The 9,429-nt window shown below is 39.3% G+C and overlaps 1 protein-coding gene across 1 annotated transcript; it reads right to left on the reverse strand.

Moving 5' to 3' along the window:
• Nucleotides 1–1,709: 1,709 nt before the first annotated feature.
• On the reverse strand, nucleotides 1,710–8,723 carry LOC308144102 (uncharacterized protein). Its single transcript, XM_080515145.1, has 7 exons — nucleotides 8,681–8,723; nucleotides 6,340–6,462; nucleotides 6,051–6,167; nucleotides 4,210–4,266; nucleotides 3,958–4,131; nucleotides 2,891–3,004; nucleotides 1,710–2,758 (listed from the first exon to the last, which is right to left on the reverse strand). The coding sequence occupies exons 2-7, from the start codon at nucleotides 6,460–6,462 to the stop codon at nucleotides 2,711–2,713; spliced, it is 633 nt and encodes a 210-aa protein (XP_080371271.1). The 5' UTR covers nucleotides 8,681–8,723; the 3' UTR covers nucleotides 1,710–2,710.
• Between the last annotated feature and the right edge of the window lie 706 nt (nucleotides 8,724–9,429).

Consider the following 9,429-nt stretch of genomic DNA (forward strand, 5'->3'; position numbering starts at 1 on the left):
TTAATTAGGGTTCTACTGCACGTATTAAAGACATACATTACATCCAGGTGGATCTTTCTTAATGAATTGAGCTCTTAGTACTTCATTTAGACATGCACCAAACCAAAGTAAAGATCTGTGACCGCTGTATAGAGTATAGGCCTAGTTGATACAACTTATAACCACAGATAAAAGAGTTTATATTAAGTACTTTTACTATTTGCTCTAAGATCATTGCTTTTGGGTCATTTTAAAGCCTACAAACGGTAATTTTAACAACATCAATAAAGCACAAACCCACTGTCAAGACAGCTCCAGCAATTGTCAGCCAGCAGTGTGAACAACAGTGAGATTTTTGTTCTGTGGGTAAAGTCAAAATACGCCTGTATAGTGCTCACATTGAGAACTTCAATGTAAATTATTAACTCAAATCAATACAAAATGCAAATACATGGCAGAGAGAAATTATTTTTGTGTTTTTGTATCCAATAAATGTTGTCTATATCAACTATACTTCTGAACTGGTGTGTACACAGGTCCAGGTGTCTATAATAATGACTTGGATTTATATAGCACTTTTTTGCTATAACGTTCTTGAAAATACTGATTTTTTGTAATGAACTTGCATATGTGTTTCCCCAGACCTCCACACAGTAAGTTAAATAAGGCAACACCGGTGAATTATAAAGAATGAACAGTGATTTATGGTCTAGTAGATCTCTAGCTTTGGCCATGACTGCAATACTTCTGGATACTTTGTTTTGGACATGTTTCATTTGAGGTTTCCAGCCAATTTTGTCATCAATGATTACACCTAAATATGAGTTCTGATCCACCCTCTCTATATCAACACCCTCTATTATTACATTTACAGACTTGGGTGAAAAAAAACCCTCTGTGAAAGGTGTTAATGAAAGCCTGCTCTCACATAATTCATGCTTAGTAATCAATCACAAATGATGACAAATAAACAGTAGGAAAGCAGAGAAACACAGACCTCTTGTCGTCCAGTTGTCAGAACTGTAGTCCAGCACAAAGTTGTTTATCACATCTGGAACTGTGTCATGTTCATGTGCTGTCAGTGGACGATTCGTTCATTTTCACCCCCAAAAAACTAAAATGTTGTAGTCACTGGGAAAACAATTAGCGAAACATCTTCATTTGTACGAGTTTGAATTGTTAAACAAAGTCTATTTTCTCATTTACTATACTAATGGCAATGTTTGTTGTGTTTGTTTGTAGTTATATGGTGCACATTTGACATGACAAGAGGGGCCAATCTTTTGCACATGATCTGATGAAGTAATTTATATAAGGGGCAAAAGAGATATCAAAGAGATATGACCAAATCCTTGTCCTGATTCAATTGAAATGCCTACCTGGATAGATGAGAATATGCCTAAAGTTATTCACTGAAGGTTTTGACTATGAAAACATTTTTGTTTTAAATAACTTTATAGAATCAACAGTTCTGTGGTTGACTATAATGAAGAACTCTTCCAAGGATCTCACAGTTGCAGTTTTTCTAGTGTCTCCACGGTGAGGATTCTTTCTTTCCTTGAGGGAGAAGGAGCTCAAATTCCATGTCAAGGTTGGGGGAGGGGTACAATAAACAGAAAGAGCTCTCCAGAGCTTTCTTTTTTTTAAGAGATTGAAGAAGTTCACACCCTATTGTTCCCTCGTGATTTCTGTCTGGGGGCGAAGTGAAAAAGGAACACAGATAGTCAGACAGATTTCCAGTAATTTTATTGATTTGACATGGAATAGCTGACACACATCTGCTGGGCAAAGACAAGCACAACAATCTGGCTTGTTGTGCACCTGGATTCAGATGACACACAGCTGTGGAAAATAAAGCATGAAGTGCAGAAACCATTACTAATTGTCCTTATTACTTTGAATGTCACATATTCCTGAAACCTTAAAAAAAAGAAAATATATATATATACTGCATCTGTTGTACTGCATCATTACTGTTTAATATATTTATATTACATTGTTTAGGATATATGAACATTACTGAGGTGCTTTGTTTTATGAGTACTCCTTTTAGAGGTAATTATTCAGTGAAGAAACCATAGGAGTGAGACTTGTGATGCTTCAAGCTCATTATATTCACATATTATAATCATAAAAATAATCATGCAAGGTTAATGGACTGACACATAATGAGGAACCCGCAAATAACTTTTATGTGAAATCCACACTGAGCTGCATTGCTCTGTACTGTTTTCGCAGCTCTGTACAAAAACACTGCACAATAACTGCCAAGTAGCGTAAAGCAAGCAGACAACCTTAAGAAAAGCTGATGAACATTTATTGGCCAAAGCGGTAGATGTTTGCTTCCTGGAATTATCAGCCATCAAAACACCAAAGAGAGGGTATATCGTAATCATCAAGTAGCCTGAAACATGATTTAAAATCCATCAAACATAAGTAAATGGCATGCAAACATTTACAGAGCCCTCGAAAATGGCCTATTAACCAATAAACCAATAGTTATATATATATATATATATATATATATATATATATATATATACAATATATACAGTATATATACATACACGTGTGTGTGTGCACACATTTTGCATTATACACAATGACAATAAAATACATAACTGAAATGGTTAACATAACAACCTGAACTGCCCTCAAAGACTCACAGGGAAACACTCTTCAATCTTTCATGGTTCATAGTTTGTCGATGCTGAATGAGCTCTCACGACTGCTATTCAGTGGGCGTTTCAGTCGGCACAGTAGTCATCACCAAAATGGCCTGAAGAACAAAAACGGCACAATGTAAGTGATTGTCATGTTACGGCTTAAGTTTAGGCTTTAATGTGATGTGAAACAGTCTCTTAGTGCGGCTTGCACAACTGTCAGTCTGTCTGTGATTTTGTCTTTTTACCTGACTTTTTGTAGACCGCAGGGCTGCTCCAGCCAGCGCAGACATTACAATGAAAATAATTCCTCCAACAAAACTGTGCAACACCAAGATTGTTTCAAATGCTGTCACCAAATCCTGCACAAAAACACAGCAGTCAAATATTGTATCCATGTTTTTTTTTATTTAATTTGCTTCATCCAAATTAGGTTTGTAGGGTTGGGTACACGAGCACCACACACAAACTAATGGACAATGGATGTACTTTACTTGTCCCCAATTTACCAAACAGCCCCTCTTCATTGGTTTCCAGTTGAATCTAGAATACAATTTAAAACCATCCTCCTAACCAATAAAGCTCTTAACAACCAGTGTCTTATAGGACTGGTAGTCTCATATCACCCCAGAATAGCACTTTGCTGTCAGAGTGCTGACCTACTGGAAGTTTTCTAGAAGTACAATGGGAGGTGGAGCTTTCAGCGATCAGGTTCCTCTCATGTGGAACCAGATCCCAGTTTCAGTTAGGGAGGCTGAAACGGTCTCAATCTTTAAGGCGAGACTCAAGACTTGCTGCTTACTAAAGCTTACATCTCGGGCTGTTTCAAGATACCGCTGGACCATTTTTCAGCGGAGATTCAGCGAGAGCTGGGCGCTGCTGTTCACAATGACAAAGTTTCTGCCGCCTCTTGCTCTCTCTCCCTGCCCCCCACCTCTCTACCACTACCTTTTAGCCCCCACTCTCTCTTCCTCTCTTTTTTCTGCTCCCCACGACTCTATTTCTCTTTTCCTCTCTACATCTCTCTCCACCCCCTCGCTCTCCACCTCTTTCTCTATCTCTTCTGAGTCTGGCTTCTGCAAAGGTTTTTTCCTGCTCAACTGCGTTATTCCTTTCCACAGTAGCTTATGCTTGCTCATGGGGATTTGTTGGGTTTCTCTCTGTAAAAAGTACCTAGTAACCATGCAAACCCCATACAGAAAACCACAAGATCACTGTTGCTGTTGTATGACTGGCTGGCTGCAGCTAAACTACAATCTATCCTGCTTTAGAGTAGACTGACAATGGTTGTATTGAATAAGCAAAAAGTACTCACTTCACTTGTTTCGGTTGAAATTGGTATATCCACCTCTGTTGTGACATTGTATTCATAGTATGTTTCATATCTGTAGTGGTATCTGTAGTATTGTCCAATTTGGGGAAGGATACGCAGGATTGTCCATACCACCCCCAGTATTGAGAAAATGCTCAGAGCTAATGATACGGTGACCTGTAGGATGAGGAAACATTCAGGAAATGAACACTAGTTTTCCCTTGGGCCAGAGAGCAGTATGGCAACAGGTCTTACCGTTTTCTTGGTGGGGTTGTGATCTGCCACAATATACAAAATCCCACTTGCAATGAACTACAAACAAATGAGGAGAAAAGCATCAGCGCTGCATTACATGGTATTTGATCCACAGCCTTCTGTTGGCACTTTTCTGGTATGACGGCAAAGCCCTGCCAAAATGTGTGAGCTCAAATCGGATCAATGTCGGAATATAAGTGAGCCATGAGCTCATCAGCCAAGCTCATTATGGTAGTGAGATCTTTCCCAGGACTCACATGCACAACTTGTCAGATTGTGAAAGAGCTGCTGTCATGATGTCTCTGCTTGAAAAACTTTCATGATGGAGTTTTATCTTTTGGCAGTAAGTAAGGAGGAACTAAACATCACTGTATTCTGACATATGACTAGTTGAAGTCTGTTCTCTTAAGATTGACTGTTGTCCGTGTGAGACAGTATCTGTCCTGAAGCTGTGAAAGCACTTCATGAGAAAACAGATTGTGTCATTGCAATGAATGAATGAATGAACAGAAAACCTGTTTTAAAAGGAGTGGAAGACAGTAAATGTTTAATAAATCCCATGCCTTCTCACACACAATTGTGCAATTTGTGCAACTACTTGCAAACACCAAGTTGTGTGAATTCCCATTTTGTCAATTGCGAACTTTTATTATTTGTTTAATATGTGAGCATTGCTACAATACATGTTCCATTGCTGTGTTCGGATTCTGAATATGAATGATCATTACCAGTGTTTTCTGTTTATCACTGGTGGAGGTAATAAATAATGTTACATCAGACATTCACTGAGTGGTGAATACATTTAGTGACTTATAATACTATAGAAAATGTCTTTATTTAGTTTGGATTGTACACGTTATGCATGTGGTTTTCAGAAGCTTTTTCCTGTCTATTATGACACCTGAAAATAAAATTTGTGGACGTGTACTTTACAGATTGTAATACAAAATTTACCAAGCATTATTTTTGTCATGTTTAAATGCTTATAGTTATTAAACAATGTCTACTCTTACTAAACCATGTGTTGTTTCTTCCATAAACTGGTCTCATATGGAACAGATTCCATAAACAAAAGCCAAAATTTAAATCATGATTATTTAAGGAAACATCACACATTTTTCTTTTTAGTTTTTTTTAATTTAATGACTATTGACATCATATAATTGTGATCTCAATAGGGATCAAAATTGATGTTTTCCTTCTGCGATTGGGTCCAGAAGGGCCGGTTATTGGAAGAAATAGCAAGCCGTCATTACGGCCCAAAAAGTAGTTTTCTCTTAACAACAACCACTGTTGCTTGAGCTTCAGGAGAGGCAATTTGCACAGGATCCAACCAATCATAAGATCATCAAAGGAAAAGTACTTGTGAGTGAGCAGGGGAAAGTTTTGAAGAGCAAGTGTCAGCAAGAGTGCGTTGCTTCACATTGTCTGCAAGCTCAGAGCAGATGTTCTCCTCACAGGAAAAAAATATAAGCATGTGAGTGCTGTGAAAGCTCTCCAAAAAAGAATATGTGAATGCAGCTGTTTGAGTTTTGCTCACGGCTCCCTTAAATTCATGCACATGGATCTTGTGCACTTTGGCAGGAATGTGCTGCCATGCTCAGGAATGAGTTCAAAAGAGTATTCGTGCTAAAATTTTGGGAAATGAGGAAAGACAAACCGCTACATGATGCAAACCTCCTGAATCATCACAGATGTACAGTCCAACCTCTATAGAATATTCATGGCAACATCATTTATTTTGGTTCATCTAAATTAGTTTCAACATATCCAGGTCAATGAACACAGCTGTTCAAAGATTCACTCCGAAATAATACACTTGTTAGACTGCCACTACCTACCAGTGCTCCCAGCACGAAGGCCACTGGCAGGCCTGACCAAATTTGCATGGTGTGGAGTTCTACCATGGTCGCAACGGTGACGATGAACAAAGAGGAGCCTAAAACAAGAACAACGGTCTACAAGACAAAAAACATAAATAAATCAATGTCATTAGCTCCAGGTTTCGAGAGTGCAGTGTTACAGTTTTAAAGGCCTGAAGCCGTGTACCCGCTCACAACGTGCAATACTATGAGAACGAAAATCAAGTCTTTGATTTATTATGTGTGTGTGTGTGTGTGTCTCTCTCACGCCAATAATCTTGGGTTGCCCCTTCAGAAAGCGGTGTAAGGGTTTGCTGCCCCCCACTGTGGTGCTTTGAAGGCCTCCATGGCTCCCATTTGTTTCACTCAGAGAACAGATCTCAGCAGACATCTATTGGACCAAAAAAATAAATAAAAATGACACATTCAAAGTAAACAGATCGGGGTTTGGTTGGTTTGCCTTCACACCAGCTGTTTGATCCCGACCAGAGTTCACTTCAGGGACTGTCTGGGAAAGATTTCGAACTCCAGATATTTTCTAACTTTTTGTTTCTTTGTCTGTTTGCACATGAACTGAGACCCACGTTTTCAAAGGGACCGGGGGATCTCTTTTCGATCCAGTTCAGAGTTTGCGGAGTGTTCAAAATTGCCCAAACGAAACAGATTTTTCCCAGAAACTCCATGATGAGAACTCCCGTCAAGATCAAACAGGGAAATATGAATGTGCCCTAAGACCCATGTTTTCCAATGAATCAGAGTTCACTTGTTTGGTCCCGGTCAGAGTTCAGGGGATCGTCAAACACACCAAAATGAAGCAGACTATTCCAGAAAGTCCCTGAAGTGAACTCTGGTTCTGATCAAACAGGGCTGTGTGAACATACCCACACTGAGGCTATTGCGTGTCACCCTGCAAACCCACTTAAACTGTTTACACATAAAAAGAGGCAACACAATGGAAGTAGCTGTTTTCATTTTCTGACTAACGTCTTTTTTTCTTTTTACACTGATGTAGATGCTTGTCAGTTGTACTTTCTTGAAATAGTACACAGCAGATTTAGAGAAATAAAAAAGACAGGACAGAACACAGGTAAGTTGTGATGGTATATATTCATCACAGAGGTGAGCTCGACATTAGAGAGGTTGACTCGGTAAAAAAAAAGGCTCGAAGCAGAGAAGTAATTATTTATTGATCACCAGTGGGTGATCAATCACACACACACACACACACACACACACACACACACACACACACACACACACACACACACACACACACACACACACACACACACACACACCTTGATTTTGTTTAGAACCAGCGGTCTGGGGGTCTGGGGTCACTCCCATGATGAAGCCATGACAGGGTACACGGACAAACATCCAAAAACTGCAACCCCTGACAACTCGTCAATGTGATTCCGGACAACTCGTCCACAACTGATTCTTTCAGCATTATTGACTTGAAGGATTGGATTTTAAAGTATAATTGACAGATTTGGAAGGATTATTAAGTATAGTTGACACAAAAAACAACAACAGTACCCCTGAGGCTATATCTACTCTCTCTGCTCGAATAACTTCCAGATATCAGGTGGAAGAATATAATTATGTGCCTTGTGGATTACAGTTAGCTGATAATATCATGTATTTTTGGCATCTTTGCTATGGCAAACAGAGGATTTGTTGGAGCATAATAATCAGCTTGATTTATGAGTCTAATAGCCTTCTACATATGTAAAAAAGGACCAATGTTTGTTTTCCAAGCATTTCCCCATATTCCGAAACCACTACTGAGGTATGGAAGAATGAGGGAGTTCTATAATAAGTTGAGTGGATTTTCATCCAATACTGTTGGGATTTTACACAGTATGCCACTTTTTTGGCTAAATTTGACTTCAGGATATTTATATGCAGCTTCCAACGGAGCTTTTCATTAAAAGTAACTCCTAAAAATGTATTTACATGCACTTGTACAATTTGTTTACCATTAAGAGAATGGTAAAGAAAGAGAAACAAATATACCATATCACACTATATTAAATATATATGGTCATATACTAGATATATGAAACATATTCAAAATATCAATTAGAAATAACATTATGTAAAAGTACATTGTACAGGAGTTACTTTCTCAAAAAATAAAAATCTGAAATCTCACCCGTGGACGAGTTGTCGTACAATCCGTGACAGAACCGGGGACTCATGGGATTAGTAGTTGCTAAACGCCCAACCAACTATTTCGTCATTTTTACCTTGTAAAACTTCCCAGACCAACAAAAGATGTCCAGTTTTATTACATGTCTCATGTTCAGGACAAATACATATGGAGCACTTGGTTAAAAAGTCACTATTAAAGCTGTTGTGAACAGGTGGAGTCTACACTTCGTTTAACAACTCGCACAACAAATAATCTTTTACTGGGAGCGTCGAAACCCTCAGATCCACTCAAACGGAGGTGCAAAAACACATGAAATAACACGCTGTTGGGAGGACGACTCTCCCGCTATGAAGTGGGGGTTCATCTCGTTCAGAATGTCTAAGAAATACATGGTTAGTAGCAGCTGTTCGAAGGAGAAGAGAGAGCAGAAGATAAAGAGGAGTCAGACCTTGTGCAGTCCAGCGGTCGAAGCTGTCGTTCCGTGTTGTTGAACATCTGGAGCAGCCGGGCGCTGATGGGCGAGTCGTGAACGAGCTGTTTGTTTCGACGCCACAGGCTGCGCGCGCACACTGGTCACTCATCCAACCAGGGGAGAGCTAGAGACGTTCATGTTTTCAAAACACAGGTTAATGTTGATGATGCCGACAATAAATATTTTCACAAGAGCAATTAACATAAGCTTTTTTGGGGGGGTGGATGTTCACTGCTTGTATTGGGGAAGGAAATCCTCAGTCTACGGAAAGAATGGGAAGTGGGTGGGTGGGTGGTGTGGACTCCAGAACTTTTTTTTCCCATCCATCCATCCATCCATCCATCCACCCGTCTTCTCCACTGTTCACAGTCACGGAGTCCTGGATACCTATGGGCGATGGCTCTGAAGAGGACAGCAGTTCATTACAGGGCACACACACACACACACACGCACACATTGACTTATAAGTTTGACATATTATGTCAAAATGTAGAGTTGTATCAGGTTTTTTTTTTTTTTTGTAAAATGACATGACAATTTAGAAAATCTGACAGCACTTAAAATATAGGCTACTTGTTTATTTTTGGTCAGATCAACAAGGGGGAGTGGAGAGACTTCGTCTGCTCCGAGGCTATCAAAACCAGACGTGCACACTTCTAAGTCATACATTTCAACCACATCTGGGAAAGAGTCCACCAGTTTAGTTTTCAAGGTTCTTGCTTTTG

Source organism: Blennius ocellaris, assembly GCF_963422515.1.
Source record: "Blennius ocellaris genome assembly, chromosome: 1".
Lineage (NCBI taxonomy): Eukaryota > Metazoa > Chordata > Actinopteri > Blenniiformes > Blenniidae > Blennius > Blennius ocellaris.